We start from the raw sequence: 23,043 nt of genomic DNA on the forward strand, positions 1-23,043 counted from the left end.
ATCTGCCATCAAGCCTGGCAGCACTCCGGCCCAGGGGAGCTGCATTGGTATACTACACACCTTTCCAATTCCACAGAATTGGATCAGTGACCTTGGTTTGAATTTTCCATCTGTGCTGACATTTGGTAAAAGAATGATTAAAAGGGGCAATGGGGGTACAAAAACAAATTGTAGCTTTATTAGGCCTGTGTTTGTTTGTAGGCAGATCTACCTTTCCTCTCATGCAGCCAGTTCAGCAGGCTGTGGTTAGCCCTATAAAGATTTAATTGTGCCATGTCGCCCCAATTCAGTCGGCTTGTTCACATTATCACCTCTGATGTTAGTTGAGACATGCTCTTTGATAACACCTGGTACCCAGTTAGGCCTGCTTTAAGACACCTACGTACGCACCGCTAGCTCCCATTTTGTTCAGTGTTCAAAACTCTTGCTTACACATCTGCTTTTAGTTATTAATGCGTGAGCAAGCTTGCTAAAGGCAATAATGTATTCCCAAGGCCCTAACTTCACTTAAAACTGTATTTTCATGATTCTCTACCACCAAATGAAAGACAATACTAAAGCTTGGCTATAAAATCAAGTCTAACTTGCGGAAGAGAAAATTGTTACAACAGCGATTCCAGTTGTAGTTCTCAATTCCTTTAAGCCAAGCTTAAGAAGCCTTGTTTACAGAACCACCAAAGCCTTTGCAGTTTACTAGAGGCTGTAAGGAATTCACAGCAACTCTGAAAAATCAAGTCAACAGATTTTGGAATAACTTCACCAACCTGAAAACTGACAGATCCTTCACAGTAAGTTGCTTTCCTTGCTAATCAATAACAAGATTAAAATGAAGGAAGACTGAAGTCTGATCCATTCTGGTTTACCAGCTCCTGTAGACCCTGGCTGCCAGGCAACACAGCAAGCCATTTCCTTAGGGTTAGAGTTAATTGCTATAATCATAGAGCCAGCAGCAATCCTATCCAGGTGAGTCATTAGTTAGGAAAAGAAAATTATCAAAAGAGAGCAGAAAATGGGGTAGAGAGGTTAAAACAGCATAGAAGTTTTTTAAAGGAAAGAGGTGTACAGTGTGTTTGGTGGTTACAGGAAGAGAAACAGCAGTATATAAAGAAAGCATAGGGCTGTAGCCAATTAGCTACTCCATGTTTTGGGTGCTCTAACAAGCCTCAGACTGTCTGACAGGATCCTTCAAGAGACAATGAAGAACTCCAGTACTGCTTCACCCAACACAGGGGAGGCCTCTAACAAATGCTGGAACATCTACAGAAACATTTCACCCTTGTTTTACACCCTGTAATTTCACCAGAGTCACTACAGTTGCCAGAATAAAAACAAAGATGGAGTCTGGTGCAGGATGTACAGTTTAAAATGAACATAATTATTTTCCAGTTAATTGTACATGCACTGCAATATGTTTCCAGTGGATTTTTTACCTTAATTCCCCATGCCGGTCTCCAGCTCACTCACAGCATGCCACTGGAGGTCTGACATAAAAACAGTATTATAACAGAGCATGCAGGTTGCCACAGATGGTTCACATTAAAGGCAGCCTAACAAGCCATTCCACAGACAAAGAGGCAGCACATCCAGCATTGCCCACAGTGAGAACAGTGTCTCCAAACATGCCTGCCTCAAGAGGCACTGCAGCACTGATGCCCAGTCTCAGAACCCACAGCCACTTGGCTGACATCCAGGAACAAGATCTACAGGACTGGACTCTCAAAGCATTGGCCAAAAAAAGCAAGCACGTACCTGCAATCCAGCCATCCAGCAACAGTGGGGTCAGCTTTACAGAAAGTTATTCTTCTGCATTAGGTGCACCCAGCATCAGAAGCACTTTGAAAGACCCTCTGCTACCTACAGGGCTACGCAACTTTTTTAATGAAGCCTAGCAACACATAGTGGACTCTGGTAGGCACCAGAAGAAACACAAGATGATAAACAGCTTTGAGGAACTTTGAGGAACTTGGCCAAAATATCGACAAAAGTGGAGACTGTTAGAGCAGCAGCGTACACTCAAACACTCTTTAACTGTGGATGATGAAAAATTTCAATGTTACCTTGAAAAGTTACTATTAATGTAACAGCCAGCAAGAAAGCAGCCATTAAGTGATTTACCCATGACAGCAAATGTTATTATTTCTTGTTCTTAGCATGTTTTTTTTCTGAAAGATGAAGCTTTCTCAGAACGGACGTTCATCTCCAAGATCACTCTATAGAATTGCAGTAAAGCATTAGCCTGGTTTCCCATTCACCTGGCAAAACTGCAGACAACAGAGTAGCTTGGGATGTGCTTTCTGCCTGCTGTTCTCAGGGTCTAAACCTGAGGCTCATGAGGATTATAGACAGGATCTAAATAAATGTTTGGAATACTAATAATGATGTTTATGTTTGGATCAGAAAGGATGTAAAAAGAGAAATGTTACAGATGCTTTTCTTTGTTTGACAAGCATCGTAAGAGCAATACAAACCTCAATGAAAAGGAAGAGCATTAAAATCTGAAAACTGGTATTTCTGCAGTTTAAACCTTGTGAATAATGACAGTAACAAAGAATGTCTAGGGATAGGAAACAGAGAGGGAACACATTTGAGATATCATGTAAGCCAGTACAAATTGTTACTTAAATTCTAGATGCGTTCTCAAGACAAACTTTTCAGGAAGCAGAAAAATGCTTTCAAGTAAACATTTACTTCTCCACTGGCAAGAAAAACACAGAACATTAATTGGAATAGATTGTTCAAACTAATGAAATGACAAAGGCCCCCTTTCTGTTCTTTCAGATACAGTTTAATAGCATTTTTATGTTGTCAAGCCTTGCATCATCCATTTGATCTCTGGAAAGGCAGAGAGGCAGACAGAATACAAACCAAACATTAACAAATACCACATGAATACAGAATGCCTAACAGCATGCCATTCACAACAGCAGACAGCCAAGGACAATTAAATTATTCATAGATATGAACTGTCCAAGGTAGGAGGAAAAAAGAAAGAATTAATGAACACTCTCTGAAAAATCACCAAAAAAGTACCCAACCCCATTAGCAATTTCTCTCTCTCTTTTTTTTTTTGTTAAACTAACAGCCAGCTTCTGGTATCAATCAGAATCAGAAGTCAAGGTCTTTCTAAGAGACTTTTTGTCATAACTGGGTAATTAGATACTGTATATTCAACTGCCATATTCAAATCCCTTTAAGGCCAACAGCTTTGAAATGCAAACCACAACTCCTCTCTTCCTCTCTGTACAGAGTCAGAAGAGCCAATGCTGAGCCAGCATACAAGAGCTGCTACAGAATGAGACGGGCAACGTTAGCAGGAAAGGAAAAAGCCCATTAGTCAAGAGCACAAGCAAGACACCTGGACTGTGTTTTATGCAACTAATTAGTTCACCAAGTTGCTCTGTATCTCCTCTCCTCAGCTGTAAAAAAAAAAGAAGAGAAAGACATTTTACTGAGATGAGATCTACATGCATACTCCAGTAATAGGCTCATTGATGTGAATATTTGCAACTGTGAGAAGTCCTGTGACTTCCATGAGCATCTAAGTGTTACAAACCACTTGACTCTACCTCTAGGAGCATCTGCCCTCTTCCATGGAGTGATTTTAAAAGGTCTTTTCCTATCAAAACCTCTGTGAGGAAAGTCCCATTCCACATCATGAGCAAATATTAAAGCTTTTTACAAAAAGCCAGCAAAACAGACAGAAATAGCCTGAGGACAAAGCCTAAGACAGCAAGAAGCTGATGGCTCCAATAGTCAAGCAACAATTTAAGAGAGCTGCAGCACCAGAGCGGAGCAGACAGCTGTGGACAGCCATCAACACCACAACAGGGTGGTAGGACAGGACATATATCCTCACCTCAGCGGCACCCAAACTCCCTGTCAGATTTCTTTACATTGCCAGTGAAGGCAGACTTCAGCTAAGGTGCTTGTTAATGTAATCTGGTAGGTAAGTTATGCATGCATGGTAAGTCCTTCTGCCCTGAAGCACAGTGTTACCTTTCTGCTGCTCTGTCAGAGGTTACCATTTTACATCCTTGCAGCTAAACCCACAGGCATTTATTTCTCAGAGCCCCAAGGTTTGACATATTGGCTGGAATTAAGAAGAGCAGGGAACTTATCTGGATCTTTATGTACTGGAAGTATATGCTAACTACCAAACGATGCGTTTTTTCTAGGTTGGCCAGAAATTCTACCCTGATCTCAAGACACCTTTCCATCAAAGCTTAAATCACCAGAGTTTCAGTTTCAATGACAAGTTATTCTAGAAAATCACCTCAAAGAAGTCAAAAAAATACATATTGAAGAAAGTCAAAGAGCAAGCCTGATTCTTTTCGTGCAGTGATGTCCAGTGGTAACAAGGAAAAGATGAGAGGCTTTACTCCAGTGCAAAATAGATTTGCAGACTGTCTCACTGCCTTTTAAAGACAGTAATCATGATTCTTCAAAAAGGAAAAGAAAGAATCCAAGACCTCTCTCTTTTCTTTCCCAGTCACCACAACTTCTACTAAAACAACCACAACAAAATAAAACAACAAAAAAAAACCCCACGCTTATTACTGACCTTAATTATACATGCGCCTGGCCAAATAACAGAATACATAGAACACATTTCATTTTAGGTTTCCAGAACTAAAAGGCCTGTCCTTTGCCCTGAAAGCCTTTTTGTCCAATTGCAAAAAGCTGTATGGCTAATCAGTGAGAGGACAGTGGGAGTTCTGCAGTCATTGCTGCAGAAAGCGGTGCAGAAAAAGAAATATATACACACATACACATATATGAACATAAAGAGAGCGAACTCATAAAAGCTGCACTGAAGCAATGAATCCTATCCTCTCATTTCATATGGAGGTGGGTAAATAATGGCACAACAGAGATTTCATTCATGCAGAGGTCTTGGGTATGCTGGGAAGTCTCAGTCTGACAATTTGCTGCAGATGCTTGCTTAGAGGAGCCATTTATCAGTGTCACCCATGCGCATTACAACACACTGCTTCCTCAGCAGCATGATTCCACACCAGCTTCCCACATAGCACACTCTGGTCCTTGATATTTCAGACAGAAATAGCCTTTATCTGGACCTTAGCAGTGTGTGCTTATTGAAAGTATTCCTATTATCCAAAGTGCATGCATTTGGAGTAGAAAAGGGACAGAATTTATTTCCTTTGCTGGTAAAAAGAACAGCAAATTAAGAGAAGTCACAACAGTTACCCTTCCTCTTCTCCCCCTCCTCTTTACACCCCTGTTTAGTTCATTGCTTATAAAGAGCTAACAAATATTACCATCAGTAGAGCTGACTCCTGGAGGATACAGGCATCCTGGATGTTTCATCTCTTGTTAAACTTAATTGGAATATTAAACAGGCAAGACAGTGGCAGACAAGCTAGAAGAAACTAAGTAAGGAATTGACAAAGAGGGCTGGCAATTTAAAACACTTCAGTCTGTGAAGTGCTTCATTTAGAGCCATCAGTGCCAGTGCATTCAGCCCTCATGTATACCCCCCCACCTTTAGCTCTCCTCTACACCTTAAGTCTTTTCTATTCTGTTTTTAAAGTATTTGGAACAAGTACTACTACTTAATAGCACGCCCTTACAGTGTCCAGTATACTACTACTACTACTACTGAATTAGTAAGCTCAACACTAGGAATTCAAATTAAACTGCAAATCAAACATTTTTTCCTCCAAAGACAGGCACATGGAAAGGAGAAGCCAGGCTGAATTTATAACTATTGCTGATGCACTAAAATGTATGTCATTTATTTTCTATGTTGGGTGAAACTGTGAGTGTAATGGGTTGAGTCCCTATTTTATACCAGGTCTCAAATGGACAGTATGGAATGTATAGGTCTTTGTGACTGGTAAACAAAAGAGAAACAAGTGAATTAGATGTAAGAAGGAAAATCTAGTTATATCCTTAGATCACAGGATGCACCAGTACCTTCGTCTTTGGAAAACCTAATTTCAGAATGAAAAATACTAAAGTGCATTAAAATAAAGGTAACTTTGGTTTAACTGCCTTTTACTCTTCTGGCTGCTTGCTGGTTTCTGTTGTGAGAGAAAGAAATTGAGAGATGAAAAATTATAGGGATGGCTTTTTTAAGAGAAAAAACACCTAACAACTCAAAACAAATCACAACCTTCATATGAATTATTTCTGTAAAGCTTTAAAGACATCAGCAGTGAGCTCAGCCTTTTAAGGAACTTGGGTTTATCACCCATTTCTCCCTGCTTCCCCAGTGTGCCACCTTTCCCATGGAAGCACTGTTTCTTTGCTGCCTGGACCAACCAAGGCACACTTCATTCTTGTTTCCATAGCCTGTCTTCTTCCTCTCAAAGCCCCGTACTTCTCCCTGCAGTGGGCCTTTCCTAATCTCACAGCAGCTTATGTCTTTTAGGGCACCAAAAACGTATTGGCCAATCTGCTGTAAGTGCCTACCCTCACCCCTCACAACTTTAAAAATTGTTAACAGTGATGTTGAAGCCAAACACCCAACAGTTCACCAGTCAAGAAAAGGATAAAGGAGATATGTGATCAAATACCTCTAACAATTAAAGATGATTGCAGTGGGGAAAGCAATTCTGAAAAGATTTTTTTTTTAAACATCAGCACTCTCATCAAGAGCTTAAAAGAACCAGATCCCAACTGTTCATTTAAAATGAGAAGGTATTTCAATGAGCTGCCTGTCCCATCTCATATTCCTCACCAAACAGCCTCTTTGCAGAGCACTGAATCAATGACTTCACAAAAGCCAACTCTGCAAAATCTTGCGGACCCTTGTTTTCATGGCGATGGGAGAGTGTACCCAAAAGCTCCCTTAAGCCAGTTTCTTCTCTTACTCACCCTACCCACCGTAACTTCTTTCTCCCACCTCTAAATCTAAACCAAAATCCACAGAAATTTTGTCAAATCCATTATTCAAAAATGGATTTGACACACAGGAAAAAAAAGGAAGTCTGATTAGGCATGGTAAAAGAGCAGCTCTGGATTTAGGCTTACCACCCATGCTGCAAAACCGCTTACAAAGCCATCACTAACGGCCTTCCAGCTACCCATCATTTCCCCACATTCAGTCTGCCCAGATAGCTAGCTATTCCTTTCTAACAAATACCATTTTAATTGCATCTCCCACTTTGTTAGCCTTCTCGACCTCCACTAAAAGCCATCTACGGTCTAACAATCTCTTAAATCTGACACTCGCACCGACTAGCACACTTGTATGCCTTCCTGCTAGGTTCACATGTATGCAGGCTTATTGTCAAGAATTTCCATTAGGAATCTAATGAGTATGAGCTGAAATGACAGCTTTAGGACTAGTGGGGAGAGAAAAGGGGGGGAGGGAGTGAAAAGGGAGAGGTGAATAGGAAAGAATATGTATGTGTATTGCAAATGCCCCCTGTCACGAAAGAGTTCATTGTGCCTTTCTGGTGCCAGGGCTTCTCCAGTCCCAACACCTCCCTCCAAGCAACAAATGCCAGCCATACAGCCTCAGCCACTGTTAACTCTTCCTGTGGGAACACTGCCAGCAATTTCAGCAATATTAACCCTGGGAATACTAACATGATTTAGAGGACTTGTTAAATTTTAATGATACCATTAGAAAAGAGGAAAAACACACAAGTCACAACTCCCAATTTGGTGCATTTGGCTGCTGAATAGGATATTAATGTTTTTCTTTGCCCAGCACTATTAAATGAGCAGTGAAACTAATAGAGAAATGAAGAGTAATGACTTCTATTCTTGCTGTTCAGTGCCTGCTTAAAGCCAAGACTACCTTATTGCCCACTAGGCTTTCTGCTGGAGTCCGTCAGGTGGATGGAGTAAACGGGTAATTCTTTCAGCATTTGCCATTTAGCAGGTCACAGGTTCATTTAGCTAAGAGGCACAGAAAAATAAAACTGTCCAATTGAAATAGTAGCATACAATCATTCAGGTTATTGGTTAGAAGGCAGAAGCCCACTCTCCTGAATAACTTCCGCATAATCAAGTCCAAGTTTGGCTTCGGTAAGACAGGAGTTTGCCCAAGTGACCCTTACAGGAGCTGGGACAGAAACATGCAAAGGTCAAGTTCCGCCCCTCTTTTAGCGAAGGACTCCAGAGCAACCATCTTCTTCAGCCCTGCAGGACTCTTTCATATCTTCAAGTGCGCCTGTGATAAAAGGAATAGGCAATTTCCAACAGAACAACACAGCAGCCCACAGAAATTGAGGGGTTGTATTCCTGAACCCTCATTTATCTTCAGTTAATTAGGAGAGTGGGAGAGAAAGAGGGAATGAAACATGCACAACTTGGGGAAAGTTAATTCCACCACTGAGGTGCATCTGCTCAAACAGTTCTGAACAAAGTTGAAACCCCCAAACCACTGTGAATTTTCTCTTTTTCTTCAGAAAAAGAAAATATTTACTGTGGTGGGTGTCAAAATCTCCTTTCATTTGCTTTTCCCCAAACATTCGTGTGAGTAGAATTTTGTTCCCATGCAAGCCCATGAAATAGAGAAGCTGTTGTGAATACTCAGGTGCAAATAAACAATCACGTCAAAGTATTTATGATTTAGGGGCCATGGTGAAATAAGTTAGAGTACAGGTTTGTTATTAATACATCACAGAACATCTGCAAGTCGAAACACAGTTGTAAAAAAACAAATACATATAAAGCAAGTTCCACCTGAAGGTAATTTGGAAGCCAAAACACTTATGCAGACTGTATTCCCAATTTAAGATTTTCCTACAGACACTAGACCTGGATGGATGCTCTACATCAGTCATATCACACTGGATACATATATCCTATCTCCAGCACACACAGTTCCTCTGACATACACCACCAGTAAGAAATTTTAAATGTTTTCCAAAGCCACACTCACATTGGCTTGCAGTATTTTTTTCACTAGAATAAAATAATTTTTAAAAGGCATTTGATGCTCTTTTCTTGAATCACCAAATCCATTGAACAAGATCATTGACCAGCCACAAACAAAGCAGATACCATAGAGCCTGTAAGTTAAGTTCTCCTACTTGTAGGGCAACAAAGTGAGCAGACTCAGCCCTACTTTGTTTAATAGGAAGGCACGACAAATTTAAATATGCATTACAAAAATCTTATACCAACACAGGATTTACTTATGTGAATCTAGAAGTGTCCAGTTCCTTCTGAGGAGAAGCAAGTCTTTTGTTTTCATCACAAACTGTAAACCTAGTCCAATTTAATACCCCATCAGTTCCCTCAGGTCTCTCAAACAGAACTTCCTTGGCAATTCCACCCCCCACCCCCGCCAAAGACTACTACTGAATACAGTTTCAGAGGAAAGCTGAGAAGAGGAAACCAGTCTGAATGTTTCTTCAGTCTGAAATCTTTTCTTCCCTCCCAGAAAACACAGAACATTTTATAATATACAAGAAATGCAAGATCAACCATAGACTATACAATTTAATAGTATAGATTGAACAGAATAGCAGGTCTTAGTGACACCTAAAAGTAAACACAGTTGAAGATGAAAATAAATTTTAAGAAGTATACCAATGCTGGAATGGTAAGTAGCTTTTAACAGCCTTACTACACTGTCTTATTTCAAATAAAATAAATTGAATTCTGGTACCACAACAATAACTCTGAGCTGCAATTGAATACACCAATTTCTTAAAACTGATTCTTTTGTCTAGTTGGGATCGTATTTTCTGTTACTTTCTCTTTCATAAAGTAATTAAAAAGTAATCCCTATATTCTGTACTAGTTACAGCTGAGGTTACGGTTGGATGCATTGTGCTGCTCTCATCAGTACCCTTCTCATCAGAGATCACTGGCTCCTCGCATCTGCTGTTGTAATAGCACATCTAGTCACTCCCTGACCTTTCAATCAAAAGGATTTGAGTTTAGAAAGCAGGGCTATTGAAAGCATTTGAACTATCTATCATTTTGATAAGAACTAAGGCAGGGAGCAACCACTGTGTATTCACACAGGAGACCTGCAGGGATGCTAACTTATGACCTTCATATGGAGAGGAGAAAGAAAGGGCACACTGGGAAACCCACAAGGGGCCAGGATGTCTTAGCCCTGCTCAGCCCAAGCAGCATGTCTGACTGCTGCTTTAAATGCATGCAAGTATTCTGTGGTTTGAGGTATATGATAGGTAGAGCTGTGGCCTAAATGAAACCCTGCTGATTACAATGAAGTTAGAATCCCTTCACTAGGGCCAATTTCATGTAAGTGAATAGACTGACAAGGTTCAGATCCAGACCTCTTTTTTTTTTTTCTTTCCTCTCTCTCCCCCCGCCACTTGCACTGTTTTTATAAGTAGCCAGCAATAGTTCATGTTATACAAAGAAGAGTTTTCAGTATTTGACATTTCTTGCAGGATCTTTTGAACAGCCTCCATACCAGCTCAGAACAGTCCAGTCAACATTCCCCTGTCCTATGAGGTGTCTTGTGTGGGTCCATGCTTTTTCTTGGAAAAACCTTAAAAATGTTAGTTAACCTTAAAAAAGTAGTTAATCAAAACACTACTAAGCTATACTGTAATATCAGTTAAAGAGGGAACTGGATGGAAAAGAAGCATAAAAAAAATTAATATTGTGGCCGTAGATGCTACAGGATATTACAACTATACCAAGAAGGTGTCTGATTATATATTTCAGGTTTCAAAACCAGACATCTAAACACAGTTCTTAGCAGCTTCATTATGCTTATTTATTTTTTTTTAAAACCCTGTTTTAATGTAGGAAAGTTGCATTGAAGACAACTGAAAATAAAACTGGGCAACATAAATTACTGGGGATTTTTGTTCCATAAACCTATGAATAAGGATGTAGCCATGGTATGATCATCTAAAACAACCTTGCTCCAGTGACCACCCCATGTTAACAGAAACCATTCCATGAAACATTGCTAAGTCTTTGAAACATGGAAGCTGAAGCTTCTAAAGAAAAGCAGCATTTCAATGTGTGACTTGCAGCAGACTACTTGCAGTTATTACTTTACCACTGCTTTCTAGAAGAGCAATACCTTAATTAACTGATGTGACTTCCATCAGTGTCACAGTGTAACCAAAATTTGGTCCAATAATGGGAAAGACTGTGGAAGACACTTCTAGAACTTTCCACTCTTGTGATACTATTTTGTTTATCAGATTGTTGTTACATACTATAGCTTGCTTAATTCAAAGTAAACATCCAATCTGCCTTTCTGAAGTCAGGGACAGTTCATGAATTGCAGCTTCAGCAACAAATAATGTGGACTAGGAATTATTTATCCAGCGGGGGGGCAGAAGGAGGGGAGAGCCCATATGCTTGTATTCCTCACATTTTATTAACATACCTGCCTCTCAAGCTACAGCATGACACTTTGCTAAGATCTAAGCTAGCAATTTAACTTAGAACATCTCTCACGCTTTTGACATGCAGACCGCATGTCACAAAATGCTACATTTCCTACTACATCATTATATACAGAGCATGACAGTCAAGTTTATTGTGGTGGCGGGCTGCAAGTTCAGTGCTTGGAAGCACCCCAATTACATGATGTCAAAGGCTACAGCTGCTGATGGGGCAAAACTGCAATGTCTTTCAACCCTACATACACAGCACTGCAACATTCTAATAATCTGCTGACACAGGCATGAATCCCATTACATGCCAAAGGCCCGTACTGGTAACATGTGACATTTTTTCTAACACTGTCTGGGGAATTCAGCATGAACTACCTTTCTTCCTCTTCCCCTTCCAAAATTATACGCCCAAATCCTACGCATGTTATACAAGATTGCTACGGATGTTGCAAAATTTACTTCTAGGAAAATAATAAGGCTATCTAAAGGTACAACGTGATTTTAGAGATCAGTGCAGCGTTCACAGCATGTATAAAGCACCTTGAAGGAACTTTGTCACTTAATAGCCCGGCACGAAGAGGCCAGCTACAGACTAAGCATTGACTGTGTATTTCTGAACACAATGTTTTCAGATGCACAGCCAAGTCTCAGTAAAAAGAAAAAAAAAACTTGTTCAAAGTTTTGCTCCCCTGTAGAGATTCACTTCAGATAAAACATCAATACTTCCCCCCCCCCCCGCAATAGGTCTGTCTATAGTCTAAAAGTATTTTCTTTTCTAATAGGAAAAACACTATAGTCTCAGTTCATTAAATATAGGCCTGTTCCTAATTTCCAGGGCAGTCAGTAATGGCAAGCCTCTTTGATCCCATGGAGAAAGCTGCAGAGCTAACAGTTTTGACAGCTTCCTAAAAAGCAGTCTTTAATATACAGTATCTTCACCCTTAGCTCAAAGATATTTGCACACTTGAAAGTATTTATATCATTTCACATGTTGATACTGTGGATTGTGGCAGCAAGACTTCCAGCTGCTCCTAGAAAAGGGTTTACATTAATTCATCAGGGGTGAAGGCATATCTGTTTGTCTCCACTGGACCTCTGTAAGCAGCTGTAATTCCAGTGCAAGTGAGGTAGTTTGTGGTTTCCCAACTTGCCAGGAAATATACAACTGCAAGAAGATTCGCAGAGGAGTTACACTAAATGTTTGGTATTGTGACTTGTGATGCAACACAAAAGAATGGTTGTTGTTGCCTAAACTTTAATGGAGTTAATCCTTCCAAATGCTGACAAATTACTGCCTCAGGCCATTTAAAATCACATTTCTAATACAATAATCCTATCTGCATTACAATGAGTTGGGATGAAATGATTAGGTGCCTGAGATTTTTTGCACAGTGAATTAAGTCACCATACAGACTGGCCGTGCTTGTTCACAAATTAAAGGTCTGGACAGAAATGAAATTCCATTATTCTGCCACTTGCTAAGCTTTGAGGAAGGGTTCATTACTGTCCTGTCTCTACTGGGAATGTTTCTAAAGTAGCTACAAGCTAACAGGAACCTATTTTTCATTAGATCAGTTTCAGGGCTTTCTTCATTATTAATAATTATTAGTCAAGTCTTTGACTACTGAACACCTCTGAAATAGAAAAGGCTAATTCAACAATATGCAAGCAAAAAGTGAGATAGAGCATCAGTAAATCTGTGAAAAAAAAGAAAACAAAAAACTGTACCCTGAATACAAGCCCTTTCCTTCCTTCTTCACAGACACACTGCACTAAACCAGAATTTACCCAATTCTTATACTCAGAAGCACAGACTTTTTAGCTAGGGGATAGTCCAGAATATAAACCACCTAACAACATGAGTGCTATCCATCTCTAGCATTTAATATAGCATCCTTACTTCCTGACCAAATCACAACATGCCCAAGCAGCTATCCATGTCTACACATTCAATTTACCTCTTGGTTTAAAGGCTGTGTTCAGGATTTTTGGAATCCCATACTAACAAATCTATAATCGCCAGCTTGAGACTATTCTTACTAGCATTCAATTGAATATTTGCACACAATATAATTTGATACACATAAATATAGCAACTCTTCAGTTAAACTTAATGATCATTTTTTCGTCAGATGCCTGCAAGGTTAGTGTTCCATTGAAGCCAGAGGATATCACAGGTTTGAACTCAAAGCAACCAGATTTCACACATATTCTGATAAACATGGAGTATGATGCCATAAACTTCTATACTAGAACTTTGTCTGATGCCCTTCTGAAAATATAGCCCATAAAAAAGCTTAAAATTTAAAAATAAAAAAACAATACTAGTAATTTTTGAGGCAATCCTTATCATGCAAATGTTTGACACTGTAATAAAAATCCCACAGTTACCACCAAATGCTCTAAGATCCTCTCAGTTACAAACTGCAATGTGCAACTATAACAACCACCTGTGCTAATCATTTCCCATGGGCATGCTTTGCATAGGGGTTACAATAAGATTTAATTCTCATGAAGCATAACCCCTTGTATGTACATAATTACTGTACATCATTAAGTCACATCTGTATCACAAGAGGGGAAAAAGGAAACAACAAGTTTTTAGCATTTCTCTCTTTATAAGTGGCAGGGAACCTGGCATTTTAAATGGTTAAAATAAAGTAGCACAACCGTAGTTATATATTCCTTACCTTTGTGCCTCACAAAAAAAAAAAAAAACAACCCAAAACACACCCCAAAAAACACCAAACAAAAAAAAAACCAACTAAATCCCAGGTTTTCATCCTGTTGGCATATTAGGAGAGAATGCTTCTATTTAAAACTGAAAGCTCAACACCTCAACACTAACAATGAGCTAGTCAGAAGCAGTTTGCTCTAGGTTAAATGTGGCTTTTTCTGTATCAAATTAAAAGCTTCAGTACATAGCTCCATGCATAAAGCCTGGTCTGTTTATGCAGCAATTAAGCATACTCTTCCACTTTGCAGATATACACAAACCTTTACATGATTGCATGTTGCAGAAAACATCAATGTAGGTTTACATTTGCCTAAGTTACTGCAGATTCCAATATCTGCTACGAGATGCATGTCAAAACACAGATACCCTCATATTCTGTTTGTTCTGCAACACACAATACCCCAGGTTATGTGCATCTCTAAATACAGTATAAATGTGAAACAGGTGCTACAGACTATATTTATAATGCTAATGAAATTTCTAGGCTGTCTTCAACAGCACCAACAAAAATCACGCAAGTCAGCTAGATCTGGCTGACTATAAGATGACTGATACACTTAAATGCTCCATTTAATTGTACTAATAAAGGCATATCACCAATTAGCTGTGTCCTACTGGGCACCACAGTCTTGAATTGTAAGATGCTTTGCAAGTTCTGAGGGAATACCCAGAGCCAGGAATGTGATCTGCTCCTTCCACTGAACTCAGTGGCAGGGTCAATTCTACCCCACCAAAAACCTATTCCCATAGCAGTAATCAAGAGCAGACCTCACGGGACCCTGAAAAATGCCAGCTACATTAACACAGCATGGTAGACTCCAGCCTCAACCCAAGCCAAAGTAAGTTTTCCTCAGACACAGGACAGGTTTCCAGATTCTTGCAAGAGACCCTGTACCTGTTGTGCTCAGAGCACAACCTCAGAGCATTGCTGTGGCACACACCTACACAAAAGCAGCTCACAGGCCCTGGCTGAGCCCATGCCAACACACTGCTTTCCCCTAAGCAGACACTGATCAGGCTACCCCATGGATGCCAGCAAAAACAAACTTGCAAGACCAGCACAGCATACCCAATCCAAAGAAGTCAATGGCACCAGCTGTGATATTTGTATCCCATATCACCTAGACCAAAGCCTCACTGTGCTGGGCATTGTCTGCTGAAGGCAGAAATCACAAGCCCAGACAGTTCTGAACAGTTGTAAATTAGCCAGAAAGGATGAGAGAAAGGGGTGCTTTTGCAAATAGCCACAGCCAGATAGCACCCATCCGCAGAAGGGAATTGTGTGCAAAAGGCCGGAGTACCTCCTCAACAGGATTGAGCCCACAAGTACAATTAAGCATAGCAAATAGGACAGAAGGTCACCAGAGCCTGCAAAGACCACCTTACTTGTGCCTCCTTGCATCCCTCTAAATGCACGCATTGGATATTAACAGTTTTGTAAGTGGTACTCCTACAGAACTGGAAGGTTTGGAAAGAAGGTGTAAGAAGAAAAAAGAACATAGGTAAGGGGGCTAAAGACAGAGAAGTAAGGCTTACTACTGACGTGAATAAAGATTGGCCTGTACAACACCATCAGCTAAACTATGTGAACAACAGAACAGAACAAATAATAGTAACATGAGGGTAACATCTCAGGAAGGTGAGGATGGGCAACAACTACCACTATTACAATACGAGAAGCCTGTACAAATCTTTACTTGACTGCAGAATCTGTCAATTTCTATTTAACACTGTGCCAGGGATACAAAGCCTTGATGCTGAACTTTTTATCCTCTCTCCACCCCCAATCTCAGTTATTCTGGACATATCTGTATCAGTAATTTGACACCTATACCCACAGCTGGTAATCACTGCCAAATCACACAGCCTGAAATTTGTGAAGATTTTAGTACAGGGCCACTTCCCAGGGAATCAACCATGTATTAATATGGTTAAATTGACTATTAATTTTGGTGGTTCCACCCTTCCCCTTTTCATGAATAATTCAGTTAAGCCAGCTCTTGAGACAAGGTAACAACCAGCCCTCGAGCCTTTTGTTCAAGAGAGCACAACCTCCCTCACAAACAGCACATAAATAATGGAGAGTACAAGTACAACACAACAGCAGTACCAGGGACCCTTTCTCAGCAGTCAGCTCTTTTCCATGACACCTCTTTATCGTAACCACTAATGAAAACTCTTTGAAGTTGAAGAGTAAATATTACCATTTGATAGTACCTGGACCCAACAGGGCAAACAAAATTGCATTGTATCACATTCTGGGAGCTGTAGACCCATTGACATACAACACTCACAGGGTTGCTATGGAGGAACCCAATGCTTACTATTTTGGTAGCATGGGGTCAGCCAAGGGCTGCCGGTCACTCTTTTAGGGCAGTTAGCCTTAATCTTTCTATGAACAACAAACAGGGGGGAAAAAAGAAGCAATGCCAAACAAAACAAAAACAAGGAATTTCAGAGTATGCCTTTGGAGGTACCAGACTCCCCAACAGAGGCAGAAAGCAGACTTCCAACTCTATCCATGATCAGTCAACTCTTAAAACCTGAGGCCAGATTTCAGAAACGCTTGCATGCTCTTCAGGCACAGGATTATTCAACTGATCACGCAGGGTCCAACAGCTTTAAGTATTTTTAAGTCTTCCTATTAGGAGAAGAGAAAAAAAACACACAAAAAAAACACACTGAAAAAAATCTAGTGCTTCTCTGTAAGTGAGAAGCATCACCAAGCTGTCCTTGTGTTAATAACACCCAGGAGAGCTGACTCCAATGCCGTGGTCTGCAGCAGCCTCCCTGGGTGACCTTTGGGCTCACACAGCATTTCAACGCCTCATCTGAACTTGGTGCTACAGGAGGATCTCTCCTGCACCTGGCCCCACAATGGAAGTACAAACCGTGGGCATCAGACCGTACACGCCTTACCACTAAGCTGGCTGCCAAGTCTCAGGGTGTTTTGTAAATCCATCTTGTACGGATCAAAGAAACCCAAAGGGGAAGGGACCAATGACTCCCGCGTGGCATTCCTACCCTTGCTTGCCCCTCACTGGGAACAAGAGCAAGTAGTCAGGAAATAACAACACAAAACCACCGTCAACGCAATGAAAGGGGGAGGCAAGGAGCGAGCTTGAAAGGACTGTCACAGATGCCGCCCGAAGACAGAGGCGCCCTGCTCCACATGAAGCAGGAGGAGGGGACGGGGAAAGGGAACAAGACCAAGAAGGGGGAGAACGCAAATGGACCCTCAGCGGTGACACCGGCCGAGGGGAGCCCCGGTGGCCGGCAGCCCCAAGGGAGAGCCGGCTCGCTGCCCCACCAGCTGGGGGGGGGCCGCTCCCAGGCGGCTGCGGTCCCGCCGCGCAGGCCCCCCCACCCCCCCCGCCCCAGCCCCGGCTCACCTTGCTGCTGACGGGCCCGGGGATGAGGAGCTTCAGCGCCTGCCTCTTCAGCTCCGCCAGGCGGGCGTTGCAGTGCTCGCACCAGACGCCGCGGTCGGAGCCCGGCGAGGAGCCGCCGCCGCTGCCGGAGCCCGGCGAGCCGGTGCCGAAGCCCGGCGAGCCGCCCAGCGAGCCGGGGGAGCTGGTGCCGATGCCGGGCGAGGCCGGTCCCGGCGAGCCGGTGAAGGAGCCCGGCGAGGAGGTGCCGGAGCCGGGGGACGGGGTGCCGGAGGAGCCCAGGGCAGAGCCGGCTCCCTCCGGCGCCGGGCGACTCCCCGCCCGGGACTCCTCGTACGCCTTCCGGTACCAGCTCTCGGGGGAGAAGGGGGCGGCGGGCTTGGTGGGGGAGCAGGGGTCGGTCACCTGGAGCGGGAGAAGGAGCAGCGGGTCAGGCAGGGAGGCCCGGCGGCGCCGGCAAGTTTCGCTCGGACGCTCCGCGCCCGCGGCGGCCCCCGCGCCTCGCCCGCCCCCGCGGGCGCCCGGAGCCGCCGCCCCGCACCGCGGAAGTTGAGCGGGGCCGCGGCCGGGGGCGGGGGGCGATAGCCGGCGGCGCCGGTGACCGCCGGGCGAGGGGCGCGGGAGCCCCGGCACGGCGGCGGTCACCGCTCCGAGCCGTCCCCTCCGCCGACAACTTACCCCGTATTTTCTGCTCCGCGCCGTGACGGCAATCCTCTCCTTATTTCCAGCCACTGAATTCATGGTGGCCTCGCAGCGCGGCGGGAGAATTTCCTACAGGTTTCCCAGTCCGCATCCGAAGGGAATAACCGGCCCCGGGAAGTGCCCCGCGGAGCGGGCAGGCTGCTCCCTCCGCCGGGCGCAGCCGCCGCCTCCGACGGAATCGCTCAGCCCCAAAGCGCCGTCAGTTCTCGGGAAAACGCCTGGGGCTGGGGTTTTCTCCCGGTCGGTTTTTCCTCATTGTCTTCCCTCTCATTCCCTTACAACCCTTGTTTTCACAGAAACAGCAACATCCAGAGTAGGAGCATTCCCCCCGGCAGGCAGCACAGCTCTCCTCCGCAAGTGAGGCGAAGCATCCAAGGTAGCTTTAGGAAGGTGAAGCGGGAGCGGGAGCCGCGGTCGCCCTAGCAGGGACGCCTTCTGCCCCCCGCTACCGCGGCAACTTGTTTCCTTCGCCAAGGTTTGTAACTGAGTTAAAAGAAATCCTCCAAAAATATCGGGATCCAGGCTCTGGGAGGAGCCTCCGCGTCCCTCGCAGCCAATATCCTCCTGCCCATTTGGGCCTGACAGTTTTGCAAGGAAAGGGAAGAGAAGGGAAGGGAAAAGCCGGGCGGTGGAGCCCTGTGCGCTCCCCGGTCAGCGGCGGAGCTGCCGGGCCGGCGGCTGCGAGCAGACTGCCGGAGCCTCACCGCAGGTCTGCGCGATGCCTCGGCTGCCAGGAGGGTCCATTTTATTTTGCAGTATTTCTTGATTGACGTCTGTGATTTCCCCCCTCTTCTTGAAAAGGGCGGGCGGGCGGGCGGAGGGGGGAACCTTGTTGCTTCCACCGCAGTTATTGGTTAGTTGCCTCTATTCAGGGCTTTAATGAACATGATTCACAAGTGTTCCCAATCCTCCTTAAATAACTAGGAAAGAAAAGCAAGCTGTTTTTATGACAGTCACTGGCACCTCTTTTCTGTGTTGTGATTTTACGTGTATTAATTTAACTTGCAGTCAAGGGCATAATAAATTGGTCTCTTAACAATGAAATTCCACAGACTTGTGTCCCTATCAATCCTTCCCTTCTAATTATGATTTCTTTTTGCACGTCATGTATCTGGTTACATATCCTTTTTTATTTCAAATCCTGCAGATAGCACAATCATCTCTAATAAATCTTCCTCCTCAAAACAAGTTGGCGATTTTCTCAGAAATGGATACAATAAAGAGCTAAATGCCAGATCCTCTGATAGGGTCATAACACGGATGGATTGATGCAATTGGGAAGGCAGAACACACAGGGGACTTCCGTCCACCTTTGCAACCTCCTATTGTTACTTGCGTATAAATGCATCCTTCCAGCATCCCTAATGTACCTGGGCTGTAACAGCCGTGAGGGAACAAAACCAGCCCACTGCATCACTAAGCAAGGAATCTCCCAGTGCCTTTCTGTTTTCACAGATACTCTGCCAGTGGTAAAGATGTGCAAGATGCTCTGCTGTGTTTTAACTTCACTAGGTTATCACCCTTAGAGTGGAACAGACATTCTGGATCTGGTTAAGAAAGCTTTAATCTAAAGCTGACACAAGCGATGCTGCCCAAGGTAGCCAGGCTGCATCAGTAGTGCCTTACGCATTTACACAGGTGCCTCCAAAAAGCTGATCAAACGGGCAAACAAAGGAGATGCACCCTAGCTCCTACTGCATGTGAATGGGTTTCACATAAATCCGCATGCGGAGATCCCGTGGTTTGTTCTGTAGGCAGACGTGATAGGGATGACAAGGCAACGCAGGAGAATGCCGTGCAGGTCTACGACAGTACAGAGCAGGTATACTCCGTAGGCCCCAAGACACTGTAGGCAGCCACGTGCCACTTGCACCACGGTGTGTAACTGCTCATTTTCTGGGCTCACCAATTCCGGTGGCGAACTGGCAGATTTGCATCGTTTTTCAGCAGGCCTTTAATTACCAAGCTGCTGGCTATGCCTGCCTAACCACATCTGCTCTGCCAGTGACCGCCATCCTGTGTGCAACGGCATGCCTACCTCAGGAGATGATGGCTATCCTGCGGGCAAGGGGCAGCAGCTTGACGAGCGCGCTGACAGCTTCCGAACGGCACGGTGGGGACCGGGAGGCCGAGCTCTGCCGGCACCCCGGCTTCGCTTTCCCCACCGCTCCTCGGGCCCGGGGCACTGCGCGGACCCCCCCGACGGTTCGGGCAGGGGCCATGAGGCGGGGCCTTACAGCAGGCTGGCGGAGCGCGGGGAACAAAACGGCGTTTCAAGGCTGCGTGGCTCCCAGCAGCCGGGCAGGGGGAGAGCGGAGGGAAGGCATCGGCCCGCGGGAGGCGAGGCGAGCCGAGGCAAGGCGGGCCGTGAGTGACCGCGCTCCTCCCCGGCTCGCAGCCGCAGGTTCGAGGCGGGTGCCGCCCGCCGCCCCCTCCCCAGAGCCACCGCCGCGCCACAGCCGGTCCCCGCCGTGGGGCGAGCAGCAAGGCCGACCGTTACACCGCCAATTTACCGGCCCACCTGGGCGGGAGGCGCGGGGGGGGGGGGGTCAGGCCGTGTAACCCGCAGGCGAGCGGCCCCGCCGGCGCTGAGGGGCGGCGGTGGGCGCGGCCCGGCGGGGCGGGGCGGGGCGGGGCGGGGCGCGCGGCCCGCGGCGTTGGCGGGCGGCGGGCGCCCTCTGCCGGCGGCGCGCGGCGGGGGCGGTCGGGCGGCGGCGGCCGTGGCCGGGCCGGGCCGGGCAGTGGGGGGGGAGGCGCGGGGAAGAAGGCGGGCACCGCTCCGCCGGCCCCGCTCGGGGGCAGCGGGCGAGCCGCCAGCCCCGCCGGGGCACCGGCACCGGAACGGGGTGCCGGTGCCCGGCGGCGAGCAGCGCTGTCCCTCCGCCAGAGAAATGCCCGCCGTCCCTGGGGCGGGGGGGATCGGGCTCCTCTCCGGGCACGGCTGCAAGCGTGCCTTTTTCCGGGGGTGCACTCCTCCCAGGGCTTTTAGGGGAGGAGACGTTGCCTCCCCGGCAGGGCACGGTCACCGGGGTCCTCTGCCCCGCCGCTCCCGGGGCCAGATCCTACCGGTGTGCCGCTCTGTGCCGTGCTCCCGCAGAGAGCTGGGCCTGTGGTGGGGTGCCTGCTCTCCGCCCGCCTGGCTTCCCCCCCGCGGTGTTCCCTCCTGCCCGCCGCCCGGCTGGGTGAGGGCTCCAGCGGTATAGCCCAAACCAGCTGGGTTCGCAGCCCGGGTGCCTGCCGGCAGGGTGGCTGCGGGGGAGGCCATCTCTGGCCAAGGGGCGGTGGAGCAGATGGCGTAGCCCGTGGGGGGAACGGGATCCCGTCCACACGGCAGGATCTTGAGGAGGACGCCCACGGCTTTCTCAGTCCTTAGCTGGTGGGGAAGTTTGGGTTGAGGTGGAGAAGCAGGGTCGTGAGTGGTGAGGAGGAAGAACGCCTCCGGTCAGGAAATTAGGACCTCGGAACACGGTGAAATTGTCCTCTGAGCCTGAGGAGTCTCAGTAAATTTCCACCTGCTCACCTCTTGGGTTTGGGGGAACCGTTAAGAAGAGAGCTCCTCTTCCAACTTGCCGTCTTGTGTGTCTTTATTGTCCGAGCCTGGGCGATGGCTCCGTTGCTGTTGGTGCCGCTGTCTCCCTCCTGACATTTTGGATCATTCAAGAAAGGCTTTATTGAATTGTGAAAGTTTTTGGAAGCTGAGATGTTCCAAATTCTCCAGTTTGAGGTATTTTGCTGCTAAAATCTTTCCAGTTCTTGTTATTTTGTGCTGGCCAAAGTATAGGATGCTATGGTATCACGCCAGCAAGAAGCTCTGCTAGGAACACTTTCTCTGGGTTAATGCCTTTCTGAGAAGCATTCAGGTATAGCTTTCCCCCTCTCTTTAGGCTCCCTTGTGTGGAAGTTGATAAGGTTTCCTCCTACAACCCCTCCTGCTCCGTGTGTCACTAAGGAAAGACTATTAGTTAGCAGAATCACCAACATGCCACTGACAGGCAGCTACACAGCAACCTCTCAGTTTCAAGTTCACGCATTTCTTCTGTTATCGTAACTGGTAGTCACGGGAATCTGCCTTAACCTTAGTCCTGGCAAATCATTTATGCTAGCAGTTCAGAAGTTAGACTAATTGTTCTTAATTTCAGACAGAGCTGAAAAAATGGAGCTCTTCAGACATTTATAAGCAGACAGGAGCCAAAGCCTTGGATGCAGGCAAAAGTATCGGAGGTTCGAGCAAAACCTCGTCTCAAAGCATTGAGGGTGGTCTTTGATCTCCATCTAGATATTGCACCTCTAGGGACTGTTGTGACCTGTCTTTTAGCTAGTATACAAACTTCCAGTTTCTCCATCACACTGCAGTGCATTTGTGGTGGTGTACTATCACTCTCCTGCTTTCAGTGGATTTCTTCTGAGTGTATCTTGGTGTGGGTGCAATTAAATCTGACCTAGGAGTTCAGCTTCATCACTCAAACCTGAGATGCTGGCACAAGCCCAGTTCTATGAATAAACAGCAGTTTATGAGAGCTGGAAATACTGGTTGCATCAAAGAAGTCCTTTGAGGTATTCACATTTATAATAAATCTCAGGATAAAAAGGGTGACAGCAACTGTAACTTGAAGAGTCATCACTGCCTGCACAGAAGCTTTGTTTCCAAGTTTGGTGCTAATAAGTCTCAGTATCAGGTCTTACTTACAATTTTAAAAAGCTTCCTCAGGGAGATTTGAAATGCATGACAGCTCCGATACTTGCTTAAAGCTGCATATTAATGAGCTGGAGTCCGTTGGGGGACAGGGAGGAAACTGAAGGCATTTGTAGTAATAGTGACAAAGAATTAATTGTAAAGATAGAAACAGCTAATTATTAAGAGCTACAAATAAAATCACCAGAACTTTCCCAGTTTGAT

At 45.3% G+C, this 23,043-nt stretch overlaps 1 protein-coding gene across 1 annotated transcript in view; it reads right to left on the reverse strand.

Moving 5' to 3' along the window:
* Nucleotides 1–18,260, reverse strand: part of KIF26B (kinesin family member 26B) — a 312,315-nt gene extending 294,055 nt beyond the window's left edge. Inside the window, exons 1-2 of the mRNA XM_075043158.1 lie at nucleotides 18,123–18,260; nucleotides 17,448–17,849 (exon numbers count right to left, since the gene is read on the reverse strand). Of these exons, the coding sequence (XP_074899259.1) occupies nucleotides 17,448–17,849; nucleotides 18,123–18,185 (465 nt within the window). The 5' untranslated portion in view covers nucleotides 18,186–18,260. The remainder of the gene's footprint in view (nucleotides 1–17,447; nucleotides 17,850–18,122) is intronic.
* Between the last annotated feature and the right edge of the window lie 4,783 nt (nucleotides 18,261–23,043).

This window comes from Buteo buteo, chromosome 12 (genome assembly GCF_964188355.1).
Source record: "Buteo buteo chromosome 12, bButBut1.hap1.1, whole genome shotgun sequence".
Taxonomy (NCBI): Eukaryota; Metazoa; Chordata; class Aves; order Accipitriformes; family Accipitridae; genus Buteo; species Buteo buteo.